The 25,123-nt window shown below is 35.4% G+C and overlaps 1 protein-coding gene across 1 annotated transcript in view; it reads right to left on the minus strand.

The window, feature by feature from the left end:
• CNTN1 (contactin 1) overlaps positions 1-25,123 on the minus strand; it is a 379,037-nt gene that overhangs the window by 164,281 nt on the left and 189,633 nt on the right. Inside the window, exons 3-4 of the mRNA XM_023555346.2 lie at positions 7,195-7,329; positions 5,637-5,672 (exon numbers count right to left, since the gene is read on the minus strand). Coding sequence (XP_023411114.2) covers positions 5,637-5,672; positions 7,195-7,282 — 124 coding nt within the window. The 5' untranslated portion in view covers positions 7,283-7,329. The remainder of the gene's footprint in view (positions 1-5,636; positions 5,673-7,194; positions 7,330-25,123) is intronic.

A 25,123-nucleotide genomic window follows, 5' to 3' on the forward strand; every position in this document is an offset into this window, starting at 1 on the left:
TTAACACTTCTTATGACTCTTTCGTTTGATCTGCTGTTTATGCAAAGTCATTAATTTTCCACCATACAGTGACTATCATAAATCTATGGCAGAAGCAAGTATACTTCTTAAGTTTGATTAAGAAGATTTCCAAGAAACAAATAATTTACGAACATTTGCAGTCAAATTTACAGATGTAAATGACAGCCAAAGCTGCTACTTTTCTCAGTTTCATAGTTAATCTAACCAGCCAGTTGTATTATCTAAAATGGGATTATTTCAGGTCTCACTGTGAGAGATAGTTTTCTGTAATCTTGCTATCCTATTTTATTTCTGGAAATTGAATGTATAGTTACTATTTGTACTTGAGAGTTATTCTTTATTCATTTTATATTCTTTTTGAAGCAAATTCTATTTCTTTTTGTGTAATATGTCACCTCAACCAACTTGTTATTAGACAAAATTTTATATAACAGTGGCTAAGAACTCAACTGCTAGCCAAAAGGTTGGCAGTTCAAATACACCAGCTGCTCCTTGGAAACCCTATGGGGCAGTTCTACTCTGTCCTATAGGGTCACTATGAGTCAGAATCGATTCAACGGCAATAAGATTTTTTGTTTGTTTGTTTTGTTTTGTTTTTTATGCCGTAAGAAAAGTCTTGGGAAAAATTTATTAGGGAAAAGCAATAGTGACAAAATTTGAAGGGTCTAGAATATGGGGTATTGGGGTGGAGAGTAGTGCAAGCTCTCTTGATATCCAGGAAACTCTAAATGATGCAACGAGGCAATATTTAAATTGTCTCAAAACATAGTTTCCAGGCTTTATAGCCTCTTATTTTCACACCCAATGTTTCACCACCGATAACAGAGCAAGGATGTTTAGGGGTTGGGCTTTGAATACTCCAATGTCTCAGTTCTTTAGGGTCTTGGGTAATACGAAACATTGAGTAATTTACCGTAACTGAAGTACAAAGTAAGGAGTCGGTCCCCAAAAAATGCGGAAGTCGTTATTACAATGAACGGTGAGATTAGCAGCAAGGTTCCAAAGTCCATTGCTGTTGAGCCAATTCCGACTCATAGTGACCCTACAGGATACAGTATAACTGCCCCATAGGGTTTCCAAGGCTGTAATCTTTATGGAATACTCTTATGGAGTGGATGGTGCATTCAAACTGCCAACTTTTTGGTTAGCAGCCAATCGCTTAACCACTGTGCCACTCAGGCTCCTAGCAGAAAGGATAGGTGGACTAAATTCTCCTCTGCTTGCTTTCACCTGCCCAAGGAAAGCCCATCACGTCTCTTGATAGTAACCACTTCCTTCACCTGTGGTCCACCCCTGCAGCCTCCAGACACTGTGTTTATGCATAACTGGCTGAGCATCTTCCACACCTACTGTACGTCTGTCCACATTTGGCATGCCCTAGCTGGTGGGTCTACTTCTAGGACCCAGTCCATCTCAGCCTGCCTCAGATTTAATTCAATTAATGGGGCTGTACGTGACCATATTACAAAATAGTGAAATTCATTGTCGTTGAATGACATACAGTCTGTCATATAGATAGGAACATATGCTGAAAATAATGCTAAGTAGTTGATGTGAGTCTAATGGAAAAAAAAATTGGGGAAATTTGGGCTTCAATGGTGTAAAGACATGGGAAATTCCATAACTTCCCTCTCTACAGCCAAGCAATGAAGATTTTAAATTTTTTTTTGAATTACAGCCTTGATAAAGTAATATCAATAACCTAAATGTAAAATACAGATTATTTTATATGTAAAGTACAGATTATTTTACATGTTAATGTTTATAAAATAGATGTTATACTGCTATTTCATTCCCTCCCTTTATGGTTTGTCTCACTGAATTAGAAAGGAATTAAAGAGATACTTATTACCGTTATATGTTAGCCTAGGTGAGTGCTGATCATGAGGTAGATGCAATTTTTTTTTTTTTCCCTTTCAAGAATGGTACTAACAGACCAACAGTGAAAAAAAAGCACCTAAAATAAATAGTTACTCTCAAATAATTAAGGTACTCATGAAAAAGCTGAACATTATAGGTTGACTATTGGAAAGGTTGGCAATTCAAGTCCACCCAGGAACACCTTGGAAGAAATATCTGGTAATCTCTTTCTGAAAAATTAGCCATTGAAAACCTGATAGAGCATAGTTTTATTCTGACACAAATAGGGTCACCATGAGTAGGCATCAGCTGGATAGCAACTAGTGGTAATGGTATGCACAAATTAGCTATGTTCATCCGCTTATCTCTATAGGATAAAATGTTGCATTTACACAATCTAAAAAATGAAAAAAGAAGAAATTTTAAAAAGACACAGGGAAGAGTGAGGTTCATTTTGCTGATTTTATTATAAGCCTTGTAGTACTTTATGATTAAAACTAACAATGTTTATGTCTTATTTTAATATATATATAATATTTTATTTTAAAACAAAATGAGCAGAAAAAACAGCAAGAAAAATAAAACAACATAAAAAGAGAAAACAAATAAACAAACCTAAGTCAGCTAGGGCTATTAAGGTTGCTATAAAAATAATAGTAAAAAAGCCTACTATATATAAACTCGTTGCTGTCGAGTTGATTCTGACTTATAGTGACCCTATATGCAGGATGTTATATTGGATAGGGAACCTTGGTGGAGCAGTGGTTAAGAGCTTGGCTATTAATCAAAAGGCTGGCAGTTCAAATCACTAGCTGCTCTTGGTAACCCTATGGGGCAGTTCCACTCTGTCCTATCCACTCTCTATGAGTTGGAATCAACTCAACAGCAATAGGTTTGGTTTGGTTTTGGATGCTGGATAGAAATCTTTCATTTATAAGTGAGAAAAATCTCAATTTCAGTGATATAACAGATATTGTTGGTTGACTGAACAGTATCTATTCTCTCCTTTTACCTTTCTGGGCAAGATCAGATTTGTTCAAGGATCAATCCCACCCACACATGACTCAGAAGTAAAGGTTGACCAGTGTTAATTCCAGTTACCCCTGCTGATGACTGTCTTGATGGTATGTGTGACAACACTGGATATTGAGTTGTTCAGAGATCTGAAAGTTTTCTGGAGAAGGTTTTGTTTTTAAAAAAGATACAAACAAGAAAAAAAAAAAAAAAAAAACACAGCCTCACCTGTGCATGTTTGTGTAACTCTGTGTGAAACTATAACTGCAGCACTGCTGCTGGTAGACCAAGCAGAAAACTTGCAAGTTGACTATTGGATTAATAATGTGCATGCCATTAGTGAGGTAAACAAGGCACCTAGTTTGGGCTGCATGGAGGCTAAATTCAGGGAATTGAAAACAGTAAGTATGGGCTATTTTTGAGTAATACTGTTGTAAAAAAAAAAAAAAACAGAGAGAGATACATGGGACATTAGCTGAAAGGTGTGGAGACAACAGAGGGATTTTTTCTTTAATGAGAGACATTACAGAATATTTGTGTGTTTATGGGGATAATCCAGTAGAGAAGGAGAACTTGATTAAGAGTAGAGAGAGGAGACAATTGCAGAAGCACCGAACTTAAACAGACAAGGTGAGACAGGACCTAGTGTACAAGTGGAGAGCTTGGTCTGGAGAGGTCATCTGTGAAACAGGCTGGAAGGCAGAGTATATGGGCACAGATGTATGCGATGAGTCGATGTGGTAGTGGAGGCTTGTGGAGGTTCTCTTTTGTTTTTTTTCAAATTTCTCTGTGTAAAAAGATGCAGTTATCTGATAAAAGTAAGGATGGGCAAGAACTCCTGGAAGGTTTGAGAAGAGAGGGGCCTGTATGACATGATCTAGGAGAGTGAGAAAATTAATGTACTGAGGAAGTGGGGTATGTTTGCTGCACACACACTGCCAGCTGCCCACTTGATGGTAACAGTCGTGAATTTAAATTGAGACCAGTCAACGTAAATAAGGGCTTTTTGTTTTGTTTTCCTCCTATGACTATCACCTAGGTGGTCAAATAAGCTTGGGAATTTTTGGAAGTTTTACAACTCTCCCTCCTCAAAGAGTCACAGTATTGATTACTTAGGGTATGATAGCTATTATAAATAGTATAAATATTGTAGTTATTAAGTAAAAAGCATTCATAATACTTATTTAAAGCTAAAAATGAACTATTGAGCTTTAATTTACCAGCACTTTCCAAATTTGTTCAACAATGAAGTACTTTTTAATGCAATTCCTACTAATACCCTGCAAAACAAGTACTACATTTTGGAATACTTTGGGAAATACTGGCCTAAGCACAACCCGTATCTCCCCACCTCTGTTTCCTTATTTGTGCCACTTCCTTGTATTTGGAATTAGTCCCATTTACGACATCTGAAATACTCCAATGTTCCCTTACCTACTACTTGTTGTTGTTGTGGGCCGTCAAGTTGATTCTAACTCATAGAGACCCTATAGGACAGTATAGAACTGCCCATAGGGTTTCCAAGGAGCAGCTGGTAGATTTGAACTGCCGACCTATTGTTAGCAGCCTGAGCTCTTAACCACTTCGCCACCAGGGCTCCACCTACTATCAGCTTTATTAAATATTCCTTAATCCTCAAAAGTGTTTATTACATATCTTTCTTATAAAAGTGTTACCCACTTACTTATTTATGCCCTATTTTATAAATCAAGGAACATATCTTACTGATCTTTTTATAGCCTACATTGCAGTAAGTCTCAACTAATAAGGTAAACTCAGAAATTATTTAGGTGAAATTCAGACTAAATATTTCCTTTCCCTTAAACGCCATATCTACTCACAAGTGGAAGTTTTTCTGACTCAGTCTGGCATGGATATTCTTGATTTGGCATACGGGTTTCAGCTTGATTTCTCAGTTTTCCATCTCAATTTTCTTTTATCTTACCACTATAAAGTGGCTTGTATAAATTACCAATTTTCTATGTTCATTGAGCTCCTCCTATGTCCATCATTGCGCTAGAAGTTATCACTCACATTCTTTCTTAGTCTTCTCAATAATCTTGTTTTTTTTTTACATATTGGAAAGTGGAGGCTCATAGAAGCTGAATAATTTACGTAGGATCGTATAACATCAGGCACCAGAGTGAGGATGCAAATCCAGACTGTCTTATTCTAGACAATATGCTTCCTAGTATACTATGCTGCCTCTATTTCTGGCAAGAATTTTTAGTGGTTGGAATAGAATTTAAACTATCTGAGTGTTAATTATATTCAGTGAACCTTAAACAATGAATATTGAAACATCTTTGGACTCTTAATTGAACTGAATCTTAAGGTACCAAATTCATTAACTTCATTTATCTCTCTTGGAGCAAAGCTAGAGGCTTTCAAAAATAAACTAGCTGTTTTCAATATTTAAAATACTGCTTCAAAATTTAGTAGCAAAATGTTGCTGGAGGGCATGCAGGAAACAAACAAAAAGATCGCATTTAATGAATACTTTCCGTCTGCTGCGACCCTTTAAAGGATGTTTGTTTGTGATGTGTTCATTCATTCATGTTGGCAAGCAAAAGAACAAGTTGCCCTACAATCTCTGAAAAGACGTCTTTACAAAATTTTCAAGTGATCTAACACTAAGCATTTGTCTTTAAATCTAGAGAGTTCATAGCTTAAAGCAGAGATGGAATTATCATCCACTTTGAAAAAGCTATTTAAAAAGTTTACCCTTTATGTCAACTTACCTCCATGACCATAATACCTTCTGTGCCATGTAAACTCTAAAAATAAAAGAAAAAACAATTTTGACTCTGAAGCAACTCTTTGAGTTGTGGTTTCAAACATCATTCAAATAACTAAAAGGCTGGTTGACAAAATGAGATATCTGACTCTTTACTATCAAAGTTGAACTATCATCACAACTTTGCAGATGATATATTTATTTCTCTTCTTTGCATTTTATAGTTGTAGCACTAAAAATTGTGGTTAACAGAGTTAGTACAAATTTGCACTACAAATAAGATGTAGCCACAATACTATCATAAAAGTTTCCTTTATTATATTTACATTACATATATAAACATTTTTACTATAGCTATTAATCAATGGCATTAAAATTATTTTCATTATACATACCAATGTCATGTATATTTATATTGATGAATATATATTTATTGCTGTCATTAAAATTATTAAATACTAATTATATTATTATTTTGAGGTAGAGTTCTGGAGTCAATACAATACAATTTACTCCCCAAAGTAGAACTGTATTTTTTATTTTCTTCACGTTAATAAGAAATAAGATAAACAATAAAATGTCCATCAGATCCTTTGTTAAAGTGATCAATAAGAATTGATATACGAAAGAATGAGATTCATCTATATCTTCCATACAATAGGAACGCAACAAGTATTTATTGAGTTGAAATAATTGAGATAAAGTTATTTTAAAAATTGGTTATTAGAAAACATGTTGTTTTCTGATGAAAAACATAATGTACATCTACCTGTAGGAAATATCTCTTAATTCTTCATACTCTTCTTTGAAACATGTAAATGTAATTTGTCCTAAAACTAGAGTGCTCTCAATACTGTTTTGTGATTCTTAATATCACTATACACATTGTAGATTATTTAAGCATTGTTTTTATAACATTGACTAAATTGACAAAAGATTCACAATATTCACAAGTGTGTTGGACCTATTCACAACAGCTCTCAAGAAGTAATTACATTTTAGGAATTTTGTGAATCAGTTGTTAAACATAATCAGTATTCAAAATTAAATTATATTAACTTAAAATTAAATTATTATATTAATAACAAAGGTAACAAATACTTAAAGCCCATCACCTAATTATTTTGCTACATTTTATTGTTATGTATGCTGTCGAGGTTATTTATGTCTATTGTATCTGTTTGGTGGAAATACTATATAATAGATGCCGTTGCACATCTTTTCCACTCCACATTCATTGACATCAAGCTGTTAATTTGAAATTGGTCATAGTGAGAGTATTTAATCTCAAAAAACTGACAAGCACTACAAATCCCTAAAGACTTTTATTTTTAAACATTTAGCAGCACACCACTACATCAGACTGGCTAAATCTTTTTAAAATAGTAATCAAAAGTGAAAAGAAAATAGGGTCAACCTAAATCTATATTCATTTACTTGTTTGATCCATGTGTCAACAGAAAATATTAATTCTAACTTTAGACACCAGATTTAATGAAATGAAGAAACATATTAACTATGTTTGTATAATTTATGGAGACGGCACTAAAAGTGTTCCTTACCTGCTAGACAGGCTGTAAAGGATATCATCAGAAGGTGACTGACCAGCAACCACATTTTCATCTTGTGTTCAATAAAGGTTAAGCTCATTTTTCAAAAGAGCTTTAGGTTTATGGAAGTTGAAAAATCGGAAACACCTGCATTGAGTAGAGAAGTAGAAGGGGAAGGGAGAAAAAAAGGAAGGAAGAAAGGAGAGAGGAAGGGAGGAAAGGAAAGAGAAATGCAAAATTTTGATCAGAGTTGACAATAGTATCAATTCTTATTTTATATTCTTTTTCTGTAGAATGAGTTTAGTTTATTTTAAGACCTCTATGAACACCACGTTGTAAAGAAAAGAGTAGATTTGGTGTCAGAAGAATTCGGAATCATTCCATGAGTGACACAGTATGATTATGAGTAAATCATTAAACAGGCCAAAAAGTAAAACATACCAACTGAGTGGAATCATTCAATTGGTGTGTTTTAATTTTTGGCCTCTTTTACAATTGAGTATATTAATAGCTGCTTTTTTGACAAATAGCACTGTTGTAAACATTTCAATGTTAATCATTTTAATAGAAGATTAATTTTTATTGAAGGGCTGGTATAAAGATCCAGTTTAAACATGTTTGTACAAGAGCTTTGTAAACTCACATAAATTAGACAAGGATAAATTGTTAGCATTACCTGTTGGTGGCTTGTGGAAAATTTTTGCCAGATATGCTAATTTTTAAATGTTGATATTTAACATTTAACTTTGCTTCTTTCATTTATTCATCCAACAAAGAATAAATAATCTTTCTTTGTGTGTCAGCAGGGGGGAATCAAGGTTTTGTGGGGCTTAAAGCTTCAAAAGTTGGGGAGCCTTCTTTAAGAAAAAGACTACAAAATTACAAATACAAACTTAGCTACAAAACCATGCAGCAGTCTAAATAAAATATGGTGCATTTACAAATTTTGCAAAAACTATGACTACATGATTGCTAAGTTCCACCCAGGGCCTTGAAAGAGCCTCGTGCAAGTGAAGGGCCATGGCAAAACATGTTTCATTATGTTCATGGCAAATCCACCACTGTAGCCAGGCATGTAGATATGAGGAAACCAAAAGAAAGACTCCGTTTGCTTGCTCTTAAGGAATTCACAGATCAATGGGAACACAGATATGTACACAGATTAGTGAAATCATATAGCTGTTTGAGACCTATACGCAATTAAATCTGAAAAAATAGTAATGATTTTAATTAACATCGTGGAAAACTGCAGTATTGCAGGAATGGGCCTGACCGTGCCAAACAGGACATTACGGTAGAGATGCCACACTCTTAGATTTGTGTCGTTTGGTGCCTTCAGAACCCAACCCTTGATTCTTACTGTAACTCCATGAGCACAACATGTCTCAGGGTATTACAATGTGTGGACACAAAAGAAATTTCAACTTGAAAAGACCTTAAATCGTGTTTTGAAAGAATATGTAACAACATAAAGAACAATCTCATGACACTGTTGAGTAGTGTAAAACATAAATTGAATATGAAAGCAATTCTGAAAGGAAAGCACCTACTGCTTTAATGTTCAACATCTGAATATATTTAAATATTATTTAAAACTGCAAAAAGGAAGTGCTACTGATTGCTTGCATCATACTGACATGTTAAAGAAAACTGAGGGGTCTTTTTTTTTTTTTCCAATAGTGAAGGATTTTAAGGCTTTATTTATCACCTTGATTTGCAAAAACTCTAGCACTTTGTAGGAATTAGACAAAACGTGTATTGGTAATATGTGGCCCAGCATAAGCGTATTTTCTCTTTCATGTATAGATTATTCTATTAATAAATAATTTATTTCTGGAAAAAGTTGAGCTGGATTCTTAGAAGAAATGGGTCAAATTCATAGCAGGGACTATTTAGAATATCTTTGGAAAAGAAAAAGATATCCAGCAGATTGGTTTTTAAATTCCAGGATTAATTTATGACCAAATTCCTTCTCTTGCAGATATTTGAGAAGGTGAGAGCAACCCATCTCTCCAGACTGTATTAAGTAATGTCTTTCAGGAGGCAGACAAATTAACTAAATAATTGGTGGAAGGAAACATTAGCTTTTAATTTCAATAATGTATGTTTTTTATGTTAGGTTATCATCAGTACCTAAATACAGACTTAAGTGAAAATTATTGAAAGCTGTGCACACTGGTTGTGTCTTTCAAAGGTTTATCATAAAAATCATGTGCATTTGAGCATTTTATTGCCCTGTTGGCTTCTAATTACTCTAATTGGGTTATTTGCACTAATTAGTATGATGTCCTTTGCTGACAGAGGCAGGTAGAAGAAGCAAGCAGGCAAACTATGCCCAAACTGGATGCCAATAAAGCAATGACTTTTTTAATGATTAACTTAGATAACATATGTGTGAACACTTTAAAAATTATAAGGTATGTGCAGTTTAATGAAAGTAGTTATTTAAATTTAATTAGTTCTAATTTATCTATTCATAAACTGTTATAATTTGAGAACTCTAAATGGCACTCAAAGGACGCCTGGTGGCGCAGTGGTTAAGTACTCAACTGCTACCTGCAGGTTGGTGGTTTGAAGCCATAGACCTCTCTGCAGGATAAAGATGTGGCAATCTATTTCCCTAAAGATTACAACCTGCAGGCCCTATGGGGCAGTTCTACTCTATCCTATAGGGTCACTATGAAGTAGCAATGAGTGGGTAAATGATTCTCATAGTACAGGAGAAGCCAGCAAGATCTTGTTTGAATTTCGGCTCAATCGCTACTTAGTTTGCAACTTTCGGCAAGTTATTCAACCTCTCTGACTCTAATTCTCTCCGGTTTAAAATATGGAAATAATTCCTATCTCATAGGACTATTTTTTGTAAAGGTTGCATAAAATTTTGCATGTGAAATGATTGCTATGCAAGTATTCCATAAATACTAACTTAATATTGTACTAACCACAGGCCTATTAGAGCAACGGGCATGTCTCTTATTCATTCTGTGTCTCTAATGCTTGGCACACGGTAGCCATTCAGTGCATATTTACCGAATGAATAAATGGATGAATGGAAAATATCTACAACTGTATTCAAATACATTTGCTATTAACAAACTAAATTTTAACTTTAATTCCTTAAGATGAGGATAGGAAGGTAATGACAAATAATAAGGAAGGTCTCTTATTGTGGCTCGAGTTTTATTAGGTATTATATGCTACTGCTTATAAATACATTCTAAAAGAGGATATATTCTAAGAAGCAATAATTTAAATACTGTACGTACTTTATTGCGCGTTGTTGAAAGTCTCTGTCTTCCAGTGTGAATTTGCACCGCTCTAATCAGAATGAAAATTTCTCATTATTTCTAGCCTCTCTGTATTGTACCATGCTCTCTTTTCCTTCCCTTCAAAATGGCACATTTTTCAATAAGGCAGTGAGTCATCTCCAGCATGTAATTTATTTCCCTTAATGAATTTCTTGCCATTCGGGTATAAAAGCATCTTTCACGTATCGTTCACATGTGTGTTTTCTGCTGATCATTTGTTCTATTGTGTCACCAGTTATCCCATCATTTCTGACTCCCTGATCACAGTCCTTCAGCAGTACGGGCAAGTACAGAGAACAGCAAGGCTGAGTCCCCCGTTCCTGCTTATGTGAAAGATACTGCTGTTATTATTGCTTTCTCAGGACACAGCACTCAGTAATTCATAGTTAGCTCCCCGATGGGTCTCAAAGTATTGCAGCAAATAAAGTGGCAAAGGAAGAAAACCAGCAAACAACTCTGACAACGATGCACCAGTTAGAAAAGCAGACATTTTTCTTCTCATGAAATGAAATATTAGAATGACCAGAAGCAGGAAGCAAGCTCAGGCTCCTGTCACCTGAGCTTGTCAACCTTCAGAGCCCTGTGGCTTCTCATTCTCTCATTGGAGGTCCTTCTCCAGCTACTGTTGCCAGATGTTGCATCTCACCGCCCATCACAGCTCTATGGGTGCCAAGTGACTGCCCTATCCCTGAGATACATTGTCACTATATTAATTTCTAAGAGAATTCAACTTCTTTTCTCCAGCATCCATTACAAAATGATTCATTACTGCTTCACACATTAGGAAAAATACAAACTTCATATTCAGGTAATTTAATTTGACACATTCTCTTCCTTCTTTCTCCTTCTCTCATTCTACCCTTCTTTTTCTCTCTACCACTCCCTCTTTCCTATAGACAATGCCAAGGTTATCACTTTAGAATTTTGGTCCATATCTAGATATGCATTTTCTACTGTGCAGAAACCATCTGGCTCCATTCTCGTTTTTCTCTGGTACAGGACAGCCCAAATTTTGAAACCTTTTAAATTATTTTAAAAGGTTTCAAAATTCATTAACAGATTTTAGCCACTAATATTTATAAACTATACAGTGAATTACATTTGGAGAATAAGACATTAAGAATATTAAGAAAATATAAATATTAATGAGAGGTCACATTTCTTTTTAAAAAAAAAAGAGAGAAAAAAATATCTTTCTGCAAAAAGATCTTTTTTATGAGCCATAAAAAATCATGGGTCTCTATCAGCAACATAGCTCATGAAAGGTCATGTTAAAATTAGTGAAATAGGTTAAAAATTTAACCTAAAATTTGAATAGTGTTCTTTTTCACACTGGTCTGGTTCTGAAGAACATTTGCTACAAAATTTGGTATCTGGGAAATGATTAAGGGAAGCTCGTTAGAGTTAGGTGCAGATTATTCTAGATGAACAGATACCAATATCTTCTCCACGTTTCAAAAACAGGGGATGTTCAAACCTGTGACTCAATCTGAAATTCTGCCTCTGCTGCTCAAGTCACTTAATCTTCCTGAGGTATCAGTTACACAATCTGTAAAATGGGAATCCAAGTTCCTACTTGAGAGAGCGATTGTGAGAATTAACTAATGCATGTGTAAGACTGTGTGTGGAAGTAAAAGCCCTACCACATATGTATACAGTAGGAATCAAAACACTAAAGAGGCATGAATGGAATTAATAATTGAAATTTTCTGGAAGTAAAATTGGTTTGGAAAATCCTTTATAAAAGGTATACTTTACATTTTCATGTTAAGTCCACTAAGAACTGTCATACCGATATTATATCTCTCTGGTTAATTTTCAGATTATGAAATCTAATATAAGCATATGTGATGTGACTCCCTCCAGCTGAATAATTGCATGCTTTAGATGTTATTATTCTCCAGCCTCACAATGACTTCTTCAAACTCTATCATTAATTTATTGTTTCAGTTGAACTTTTTTATTTTTTTGCAGTCATTGACAATATCTGAGCAGCTTATTACTATGACCAAATCCATTTAGTAAAAATTTCTGAAGAATGCAGGGCCCTGAGCCAAGGAACAATAGAACACACCCAAGGAAAACTTCTCATTTTCTGAAAATTATTGTCAACGGTATCCTTCCTTTGCCAGGATAGAAGCATGTGTTGCTCAACTAGCAGGTAGAGCATGACGGTCTTCATATCACTGCAGCCTAAGCCCCTAGACAGCCTGACACTTGACTGTGTGTGAAGAAAATGCCAAGAAGAAGAACAATACATTTCAAAACATTTCAGTTTCCACAGAGTGTAAAATATAAGGAATCAGAAATGTGGAGGGAAAAAAAAATCTGAAAGCTTTTTGAAGATATGGATATTAATTGAGCACTGACAGCACAGCCTGCATTTTAAAGAACTGACTGCTCATATTTTTAGATAATTAGATTTGTGATTGAATTAATTACCCCTTTATTTTAAAAATAATGCAATGTAAGCAGAGAAACTTGACAACACTGGAAACAGTTTGACTTTCACAGCACCTATTTTTCACATGCTATTTGAAGTTCATGAGGTCACACAGGACTCTAAGGGGTGCAGCCACACTTATTCATTGGGAGAGTTTCAGGAAATCATCACTTTTAGGTAGTAGGATAAATAGAAAGTCCTATGTAGATTTCGTCCCACATTTTAGGAGATTGTGTATGCGTGGTTGGAGCCCTGGTAGTGCAGCGGTTAAGTGCTTGGCTGTAAACCAAAAGGTCAGCAATTTAAATCCACCAGCCACTCCTTGGAAATCCTATGGAGCAGTTTTTCTCTGTCCTGTGGGGTCGCCATGAGTCAGAATAAACTCCATGGCAACAGGTTTGGGTTTTAGTATGTGTGGTTCAGTACTTTTAGAAATCTGAGGAACTGTAGAAAGGCCCTGCTGATACTAAACTATCTCCTCCATGGACCTGATATCCAAGCTGAACCTTCACTGTTATTTTCCTTGGATTACAATATTTGAGGTGATAGAAAGTAGAGGTAGTAATAATGAGCAAATTGGGCAAAATTATTTCTTGATTATTTGCAGTTCCAAAAATTGCTGATTCAGTGAACAAAGGAGGTGCTGTGTTATCAAGCAAGCAAGATTTAAAACCCAAACATTTATTCATGCGATTCCACTCAAACTTTTTATGAATAAGAATAGATTTATTACTCTACGGAAAAGGCCATGCCTCATTCTACTTTGAATCACTAGAATCTAGCACTAGGTGTGGCAAAAAATTGTTGCTCAAAATCATGCGATGAATCTTAAACAGAGGATGATATACGACAGGTAAATTTTAGTGGGAGTTGGGGAATGATAATGTGAGTGGAACTGATAATCCCTCTGCTGTCAATGATTTACATGAAGAATGGGGCAGAAGGAACAGTATGGAGCCAGGTGACAAATAGGGGTATTAAAGGCTGGGGACAGTACATAGCAAGTAACATGCATACATGCTTAAAAATTTATAAAGTACTAACCATATATTATTATGGGATTCTAGTGACAAGTGGGGTACTAAAAGGTAACCCTGGATACCTAGAGACAGTACAGGGCAAGTAACATGCATATGTGTGAGGCTGGATGAATCCCTAAAACTATTGCCCTAAGGTAATCTTTAAACCTTAAACCCAAACTATCCCATGAAGTCTTCTTTAAAGCAAACAGTAGAAAAAAAATTTTTATTTATTTATTTATTTTAGTAGTTTAGCTTAATTAGTAAAGAATGTAGTAAAGCACTGTGCTGTTTTAAGAACTATCTATATAGGATCAAATTGACAACAGCAACTGGAAGGAAAAGAAGGAAACTTAAGGGGCAGTGAGTATATGCTAATGACGGAGAAACAACTCAGAAAGGAGGGTGAGAATGGTTGCACAACTTGAAGAATGTAATCAAAGTCACTGAATTGTACATGTAGAAATTGTTGAATTGGTGTATGTTCTGCTCTGTATATTCTCAACAACAACAAAAAATAAAATCATCTTTTAAAAAAGTTTACAAAGTACTAAGCTATATAATTTCGTCTGATCCTGGACAAATCCCTGTGATATTTTTAGAGATTGGATTGAGTTCTTAGAGGTCATGTAGATTGCTGAAAGGCAGACAGCTAGTAACAGGGAGAGGGCTGGAATCCAGATTTTTCAGGCAGATTTAAATCTCATGTTTATTTATTGTGTAATTTGAAAAAGATACTTAGAACCCATCCTTGATCTATATCATGAGCAAGGATATTTTATATATTTGATGATTAACATATTGTTCAAAACACTAAATCAATGTTTCCAAAAATGTGGTCCAGCAGCCAACTATAATAGTAGCATTTGGGTGTGCTTGTTAATAAGGTAGATTCCCCAACAACTCGCAAGAATAAATTTGAGTCTTTGGGGGAATAACCCAAGTATCTGGTTTTTAACCAAGCTTCCCAGTTAATTCTTAGGTGTACTAACGTTCAAGAACTATTGCAGTAAAGGTATTAAGTGAATGTTGGAATACTTCTACTACCCTCAGAGAACACTCCACAGGTAGATCCGTGCATGCAAATGTCTTCTGAATTCATTAGGCTACACTTTGACCCAGTGCACTCTAAAATTCAGGAGGTACTCACCATTTAATAGCCCACCTCTTAAAATTATGTCTGTACTGTCCTTTTTTGTGGCATTTGGTCTGAGTGAGAATTGAATATTCTCTATGTCTACATCTGATTTACATCGCCATATCATAATGGCCAAAGGAGCCCTGGTGGCATGGTAGTTACAGCACTTAGCTGCTAACCAAAGGTCGGTGGTTAGAACCCACCAGCTGCTCTGTGGGAGAAAGATGCGGCAATCTGCTTCCTTAAAGATTTGTAACCTTGGAAGCCCTCTGGAGAATTTCTACTCTGTCTTACAAGGTCACTATGAGTCAGAATCGATTTGATGGCAGTTTATTCGTTTTTGTTTTTTCATCAAAACGATCAAGACATTTTAATATATTACTTTGACTAATCCCTGGTAAGTTTCCGACTTTCATATGAGACTCCATTGTTGGACTATAATGACCTGACTGAATGTGCTTTTAACTTCACTTGCCCAACTACAGTTCAAACTGATGTGAGATAGCTGGGCTACTACAAAGAAATGTGCTCTGTGATACCTTCCCTGTGAATCATATCTAAAACTCCAAAGTAGGATTTAATAAGACTTTGACAGCAGAAAAAAATTCCCATGCCAGCAGACACAACTTTCAAACCTCTTTTTCTTGTGCTTTCACAGACAAGCGCAAAAGCACAAGAGCTGCAAAGAAACGGCGCCAGGTCAAAAAGCCCACGCAATTTACCCTGGGGCTTTTAAAGACTTCCTAGGCCACATTCTCCCCTCAGTATGGCCTTATTCTCTGTGGAAATGCCTTCCCTAATAAAAAGGCTTCACCCCTACTGCCATTTGGCTTTCTGAGGCTCCACTCTAAGCCACTCTCCCTAATACCCTGAAAAAGCTCACAGCGTTAGAGGATGCCCCACACTGCACTGTACCTGTATGTCTTGAGCATAAAAGATTCTACTTCATCAATCTAAAGATGCATAGCATTTTTTTTTTCATGTCTTCTGGCAAGAGACCCATATATGATGAGAGAAGAAGGCTGCTGACCTTTTAACTACTCTTAGCTGCTATTCAGGTTAAGAGATACATAGAGACCAGATAAAAGAACGTGTCTCCGGAAGTGGCATGATGTAACCATTTGACTTCTTATTTTTTAAATAACAGAGAAGAATCACTGACTGTAGGTCATTGTATCAGTACTTAAGCTAATGAGTAATTCTTTTTTGTGGGGGGGAGGGTGGTTAATGAGTGATTCTTCCCTCAAATACTTTAGGTTTTATTCCTAAAAAGAGCATACAAAAATTATTTTTAAAATACTCTCCAATTCAGTTAAGTCAATTCAATTTAATAGTTTCTAACATCTTTATTCAAAGAAAGCAAAACTACAGAAGCAATATTCCTAAAACCTTCAATTACTCAAGAAGCAATTTTTTAAAAGATCTGTTTTACTTCAGAAGAAACTTCAGAACAAAAGCCAAAATATTTTTTTCTAAACTTGTAATGATAGGAAATAATACTGGCGAGAAGGCAGCAAAGACCTGCAGGGCCCCGTCACTGCTTTCTCCCTTATTTTATTTTTTTAGTTAGTGAGAGAGCCACGTTGGGAAAAAAACAATTTCAGGTTTTTATTTCTTCTGTTTAATTCTTTATCCTTTCATGTCTCTGTTGCATTAACCAAATTGATGAGGGGGTTCAATCTGATACTGGGCTTCAAATATAATCTCTATGCAGATCACTTCCAAATATGCACTTCCAACTCCTATCTCACCTCTAACTTCAGGTCTCATTTATTCAAATGTTTACATATTATTTCCACTTGGGTGTCTGATAGGAAACTTCAACCCAACATGTTCAAAATGAAATTCTACATCAACTCCCTTTCCCAAAGAATCTGTACCACCCCTTTGCAAAATGGCTGCATCTTCTACTCCAATGGGCAAGCCAGGAGATAAGGGCTCATCTTTGAAATCTTTCTTTATCCTCACCTCCTACTTCCAACGTCTCTGCGGATACTATCTATTCAGCATTTATCTCTGACTGATTAATACCCTCCTTGAAGTCAAGGACCATATATCTTGGGTCTGTTTAATTCCTAGAACCTAGCACAGTGTACACAGTGTACATAGTAGGCACTTACACGTTATTAAAGAAATAAAATTGCCTGTTTAACTTTTTCTACCTTTGCTACATCAAATATTAATTTTGCAGATCTACAATGAAATTTCCACAAGCAACTGCACTGCATTAGGAAAGTCATTAGATCTTGGAAGAGAAGTAGTGTTGTTTTCCTCAATTGTAAAAGTACACAAAATTATCCTCAAACCAATGTTAACTGTTTAATAACTATCCCTGTACTCTAAGAGCTCTATACAAGGGTGCTTGCATATCTGTTGATAAGTGCTTTTTCTAATTACCAGCTTTCTTCTATGACACTAAATCTCTTCTGTTATTAAACACACACACATTTATTGATCACACAATATGTACAACGTAGGTAAGCCCCAATAAGATCATGAAGCTACACATAAGGCATTTCTTTTTTAATAGCTTTCAATCTAGTTAGGGGTGAAGAGACAATAACATAGGCATTTTACATAAGTTTTTCAAAAGAATCTCACAAGTGTTATTATTAACATCTTACAAAGAATCAAATAGCTTGCCAAAGCCACTTTGCCACATGAACTAGTTCTGATTGAACCCACAGCCTGCGCTCTTGTCTCTCAATCACACTGCCTTTTGAGGATATAAAAATCTAAAAGGCTAAGACCATATGTCCAGATTTTTCAGTACATTTTCATAGGCAGATATTATGCTCTATTACCTTCCTAAGCCATCAAGACCTACCAGAAAGATGAAATTTCAGCAAATAAACCATTTCTCCAAAATACTTTCTTCAACACCTGCTATAGTCTTCAAGTGTTGTTTTCTAATCAAGTGTCCCTATATTTAGTTGGAAGTGGCCTTGCATTCAAAAGGTAAATAAGAAAGTAATAATAAAGTATCAGTGAGTAAAGCAAATGATAGCTCCAGGAATTTAGACAAGAGAGAGGACCTGATAAGAGGAGGTAATCAGGGGAGATACTTTCCTAATAACATAAACCTTGACCTAGGTTGTGAAATTTATGTTTTCTGATCCATAAGTTCTGGTAAATAATAGTAGCTATATCATTGGTTCATGTGAAGGTTAACTAAGTTAATGTGCAAGTTTTTAGAACAGACCTGGTCTGTAAGTTGACAGTCAGGTGATAATAAGCCCACAAGTCTCATTGGAGCAGAGATTTCATGAGGGAGAATGGAAGGCAATAGACTTACTCAGTAGGTACAAAAGGACCAGAATGTGGATGTTTTAACTGCTAAGATAAGGACTTTACAATTGACCTTTTGCTTCTATAATCTAACATAATACACAGAAGGTATTCAGTAAATACTTACTGAATGAATGATAGAATGATGGAGAATCATTGACAAATTTTGAGCCAGAGAGTACAAGAAAGGTACATTTGCTAAAGAAAAAATCGAGTTTTTATTGTTCAGCCACCTGGACTTTGGATATACGTTTATCAGTATAATAACCATATAGGTGAAGGTGGCTTAATGGCTTATGAAGATAGGTGGCTGGATCATGTGCTTGATTCACTGAGAATGCTTCAACGCTTGTGCCAAACTACATCCTATGATTCTGAATTTTAAGAAGTTGCCTCTACTTCTACTATCCACTAGGGATCGCGTACATTTGAATATGTACTCAAATGTTTGTTGATTTATATTTAGGGTTGATAAAGAGAAATAATTATTTACATTTATAGAGAATTAATGAAAAATTATAAGAAGCTATAGAATTCCTTTTCTGTAAATTTCAGTTTTTGAATAATCCATGCCTTTGATCTGTAACTTTATATAGTTGCTGTCTTAGGCTAGGTTCTCTAGAGAGGCAATACCTGTGAAGCACATCTATATCTAGAGAGAGAGAGATTTATATCAAGGAAATGGCTTACGCAATTGTAGAAGTTGGAAAGTCCCCAGTCCGTGGGTCAGGCTGGAGGCTTTTCCTGACTCACATAGCTTTAGAGGCTGGCTAATCCAAGATCGGGAGGCCTCTGGCTCTCAGACTGCAGAGGCTGACAAATCCCAAGATCGGCAGATAAGCTGCTAGTTCAAGTCCCCAGGACCAGAGGCCAAACGAACAGGAGCCAACTGCAGGATCCAGAGTGAGCAAAAGCCTGCAAGACTTGCCAGAAAGTTCTATATTAGATGCAGCCCACACCCCCAAGGAAACTCCTTTTTGACTGATTGGCTACTCACAGCAGATCTCATCATGGAGGTGATCACATTATATCAGGTCTCATCATGGAGGTGATTACATCATTATACAAATCAAACTATAACTGCCAAACCACTAAGAATCATGGCCCAACCAAACTGACATACAACTTAAGTGCTGTAAACAATTAATATTTGATACAAGTCTGAATTAAAAGGGATAAAGTTATCTGTATGACCCAATTTTGTTAATGTAAATCTGAAACCCTGATGAGATGCAGGCATAATGAAGCAAGAGTTAGGGAGTTTCCCCAATAACCTCTTCTGCTAATGAAGCATTTAAAAGGAACCTGAAGAGCAGAAACTTCATAAACTATAGCATTAAGGATGAAATATTAGATATTTTCTTGCAGAAATTTTCAGCAGTCACTCGCTGATTATAGAAGAAGCCAAAAAGTCCAACATATGGCATTTAAGGTCCCACAGTCACTTTGAGAACTAAGGTATGCCTGACCCAAGCCATGGTATCTTCAACCACCTCACATGCATGAGAAAGCTGGACAATGAATAACGAAGACCAAAGAAGAATTGACACTTTTGAATTACAGCATTGGCAAAGAACACTGAGTATACCACAGACTGCCAGAAGAACGAACAAATCTGTCTTGAATGAAGTACAGCCAGGATGCTCCTTAGAAGGATGATGAGATTTTGTCTCATGTAGTTTGGAAATGTTATCAGGAGGGACCAGTCCTGGAGAAGGACATCCCGCTTGGTAAAAGAGCAGATCAGCAAAATAGAGGAATGCCCTCAACAAGATGGGTTGACACAGTGTCTGCAAAAATGGGCTCAAACAGCAATGTGAGAATGGTGCAGGACCGGGCAGTGTTTTGCTCTGTTGTACATAGGGTTGCTATGAGTTAGAACTGACTTGAAGGCACCTAGCGACAACAATAAGAGTTTGACTTTTTTTTTTTCCCTTCTGTTTTTTTTCTTTCTCTTCCTACTTATCTTTCTCAAACACTCCCATGAGGATATGCCCTAAATGCTAAACTCTTACAGCTTCTCTAAATTTGACCATTATTTTTTTCAAAAGATTTATGCTTCCCCTATTGCTACTTTTTCCTACTCAGATGGATCTGTCTTTCAAACCCAGAACAATGATTTTCTTTTAGCAGTCGCTGAATAAATTTATTCAACAGATGGTAATTGTGTATTTCAATGTGTAAGGCATCATGTTAAGCAATGTGGAGTACAGAAAAGAGGAATGTGACAATCTTTGCTATTGAGGAGCTTAGACTCTAGAATGTCCCTCACTGAATACGCATGTTTATCGATATTTATGATACTGCTACAAAATGTCTGGACATGGCAGATACTTCATAAATATTTATGGCATAAATGGCTGAATAATGAAAAATTACCGTTCATCAACCTTTATGTGATTATTTTGTTATATATTGTTCAAAGAAAATGAAAAATTTTTTGGTCTTTGAACAGATGATCGGGTTGCACAAACATTCCTTGAGATCCTATTTTATGTTTCAACAATGAATACTTGCTAAATCTTATTACTGGCATCTTAAGTGATTTTGATTTAGCTTGAAAATTAAACTCCTTGCCTGACTATACAGAATGATATGATGATCTAAACAGTTCAGGTGAAATGAGAGGTTTTGTAATTAGTCAGGATGCTTTAGGCAAAAGGTCATACTTCTACCTTTGAATTTGTTAAGTGACCATTCCCTATTAATATTTGACCTATATCTGAAATTTTGAAACCAGAATGTTCCTATTTAATCTTTTTGGTGTTCTGATAAATAATGTTTCTATCAGTGGCTATATTATACTTTCAACCCAATCATGTTTTTGCTTATTCACCCTGCAGTTGTTTTCAGTTTCGTTGAGTTTCATTTGTTTTGATTAATGTGTCTTGAATTTCTGGGAAGGAGAATTTGTAATGATTTATATTCTGCTGAACTGAAGTGCCTTGACGTTCAGCTTTCCAGCAAAAATAAAAAGCACCATGTGTTGCCCTTTACATTTCTTTAAAAATACATTACATAATGAGATGTTGGCAAATTGCCTCCCAGCAAAGTCAGCAAAAAAGTTACAAAGTTTCAGGTTGCAAATCTCTTTCCCTGACAGAGGTAGACTTAGAATTAAGAAACTCAGACTATGTAATTGTTGTATAAGTTATGTCCTGAAATATGATGAGCATTCCTATCAAAGGACAATATCTTGACTAACTCAGGTTTTATTCCTAATCTACAAACCCAAGGTTTGTAGAATAACACAGGTATTCTTGCTTAGGTCTTACTTAAAAATGTTTACAATAATGATCGTTTCATTAGGGTTCTCTTAACTTTTGCTGGCATTTCTCTTCCTTTGAAGATATTCCATTTTGTCTTCTGCAATTAATATTTTTTCTTAAATACTATTTACTGAAACAGTGGCTCAATACAGACTTTCACAGAAAAAATTCTAGCTTGGTTGAGTATACAGTGTTTGGCTGAGCCTGAGAAACTGCCTGCCTCATCCAGAATATACATATTAATTTTATTATTAAACTGAAAAACTCCATTGAATGCAGTATTTTGATGGGCATAAGTAGTAACAAAGCTTTGGACCTCAGATAAGCTCAGCTACCATGTAGATATGTCCTTCCTGTCACCTTTGCTAGTTGCGTCTAATCTATATGCACTTCACCTTCAGGGAAACCTTATGCAAAGCTGCAACTTCTCAGTGGTAGATCTCTGTTTAACCTTATCAGCCAGCTGGTTATTTGGCCAGAATCAAGAAACAGAAGGAGAACAAACTCTTGAGATTTGGCTGTAGGATAGCAGCATTCAAATTATTTAAGTGAAATACAAAATTGAAAAGAAAGGGAGAAATAAAGTGCAATGGGAGGTCACAGGAGAAGCTGATATTTATGCTCACCTTACAAATAACCTTAAAGACAGTCCAGTATCTAGTGTTATTCTCTAAATTTACCACTGATATATCTTCATTTGCTTTTTACTGATAATATTTGTATAATTTTAGGGATTAATATTTCATGGGTAACAATCCAATAAAAGAAATCACTAACTTATTGAATATCTACTATGTTTTGGGTGCTGGAAAAGTGTTTTACATATACCTTCCATCTTCACAATAATCTTGTAGGTAGCTATTACTAACCACAACTAATGAATGAAGAAAATGAGGCTGAGAGCTGTCAAGTAACTTGCCAGTAATAACTAAAGGTTGTGCCTGGATCTTAACATCATCTTCTTTCTCATTTTTTTCATCTTTATCATATATGTAATAGTTAAACTTGACTCTGTCAAGTTTTTTGTGTGAATTATATATCATTTAATACTCATAAAAAATATACTGAAATAGATAATATGATTATCCTCATTTTTAAAATGAGTAAATATATTCAGGGATATTGAGTACATTTATTAAAGTCACTCAAATAGGAATTTGAACCCAAGTTTATTTGAGTTTGAAGTTAATTCTATTGATTACCTTCCTAAGGACATTATCTCCAATGTCTAGATTTTTCCTTCCTACCATGAGGTAGAAAAAGTTAGAAAGGCTGTAGGCTTACACTGTTTAGTTATATTCTCCAGATTGCATTATCTTCTATCTTCTCTAGGCCAGTTAGTAATTTTTGACTTTTGAATTATGATTGTACTAGTTGAGTTTAGTTCAAAAAATTCAAAGTTTCACTTAGAGGAAAATAAAGTATCAAGTTAAGCCACTAAAATATTTCATGCCAGACCTGTATATAAAAAAATATAAAAAATTTTTTTAAAAAGGTACTCCATAATCAGACCAACATAAATCAAGATTACAGTATTTGTACAGGGAAACTGGAGCTATCCTCAATTCTTTAGTCCATGCCTTTTGCCTCATCCCTCACATCTAAGCCATCGGCATCTCTGCGGTCTTTCCAAATAGGCTTTTCTCTACAATCCATCCACTTCACTCCATTTCCATTGACACCAACAATCTAATCCAAATCATTACCATTTCTTATGTGGATTAGGACAATAGCTTCCTATCCAGTTCCTTAGACGGGAATTACCTTAAAATCCATTCTTCACAACGCAGATAGAGTGATTTTAATCAGGAAATATGATCATGTCACTCTTACTTCCATGATTGCTCACTGAATTTAGGAAAAAAAAAAAATTCTCAAAATGGGCCATACAGCTCTGCCTGATCTAGTTCTTGCTTGCCTATCACATGTTCTTCCTCTGTCATTTCTCAGGTCTCAATACTATTCTAGTGAGACTATCTTTAGATTCCCAAACGGAAATTAGGTTTCCCTGTTGGACTGTCATTGGACTCTGTGTCTTTTCTTGATGCCAAGAATTGTACTTTGTGATTAACCAACTGTCAATACCTGGTCTATAATCTCCAAAGGGGAAGCTCCAGCAGCTAATACAGTGCCTATCACATGGAAAATGCTAATAAATAGCTTTAAAAAAAAAAAAAAAAAAAAACTTGAGTGTATAAAGTAACACACGGCTTGAGATTTACAACAATTTCATTGATCTAAAAACCATTATTGCCTACTATTTGCACAGAATAACCTAAAGAGATAAAAATGCTGAAAAGTAGTGACATTTCAATTGCCCATAATTCATCATATAAAAACCTATTCTCCCTTTTATTCAATCACACTTAAACTGTACCACAATGTTTAACTGTCTTAGTTGTTTTGTTTTAAACCGCTTATAATATCCACTATCCTTGTTTTTCTGCTCTACATTCTAGTCAAAAATCCAACTAATGAAGGACAGTGATTATAATTATAGGCCTAAGTTCCTTCCTTTTAAAGAATCCCAACATTTGAAAGAATCACCATCCTTTTAATGAATTCCCCTGCTACTATAAATATATTAAGTGGACAGATGGGAAGTACATTTCCTAGGACTGCAGGCTGAGCCCTCACAGAGAATAACCTGAGAAGAAATTTTTCAAATGTGTTTAGTTTTTACAACTCAAATAAAAATAATTTCAAGGGATTCAAATAGCTGGTTCCATACATACAGCAAGGATCTGTTGACACAGGCCGGCAGACCCACTAGCAAGATGCTGCGGTGTGAACCGTGAGGCAAGAATGGAAGCAAAGCCTGGTTCTTTGTCCACACTAGTGTCCTTCCTGCCCTTCTTGTGCGTGTGTTTCCTAGATGACAAACCAGGGAAGACAATCTCTCCCCTCTGCTGCACCTCACATTCCTCTGCCTGTTTTGCTTGTGGAGAGCCACCCAGCTTTCTGGGTTCTTACTCTGTGTATTAAACTGAAACGCGTTCCCAACAGCCTATCAAACCCTGCAAAAGCTCAGCTGCCTTCTCTACCCAGCAGGCAATTTCATGTGAGAAAATATTTTCTATCTTTTCCCTCTGTTTTAGAAATGGAAAGGTGAAAAGAATAATTGCTGGGAAAAGGAAAAAAATAGCATATTTATTTGTTTGCTTGAATAAATTTGGTAACCATATTGCTTTAAAACCCTCATCTAGTGTCTAGAACAAATAACCACAACTTAAAATTGTAGATCATACTCCAATTTATTTCTACTTGTCTTAGAAATCATAGGTTACCACTCTGAAATTACATTTTTTAATTGTTTTCAATATTGCTTTTTTAACACACAAAATACTGTTTTTAAAATTTGAACTAATATATGTACAAAAAAGTCTTTTTCAGTTGGTAGAGCATATTTCTATGGTAAATTAGCAACTGATTTTTGAGAACTTGAATTTTTTTTTTTTTAATAAGGATAAATAAGG

Source organism: Loxodonta africana, chromosome 4 (assembly GCF_030014295.1).
Source record: "Loxodonta africana isolate mLoxAfr1 chromosome 4, mLoxAfr1.hap2, whole genome shotgun sequence".
In the NCBI taxonomy this organism is placed as follows: Eukaryota; Metazoa; Chordata; class Mammalia; order Proboscidea; family Elephantidae; genus Loxodonta; species Loxodonta africana.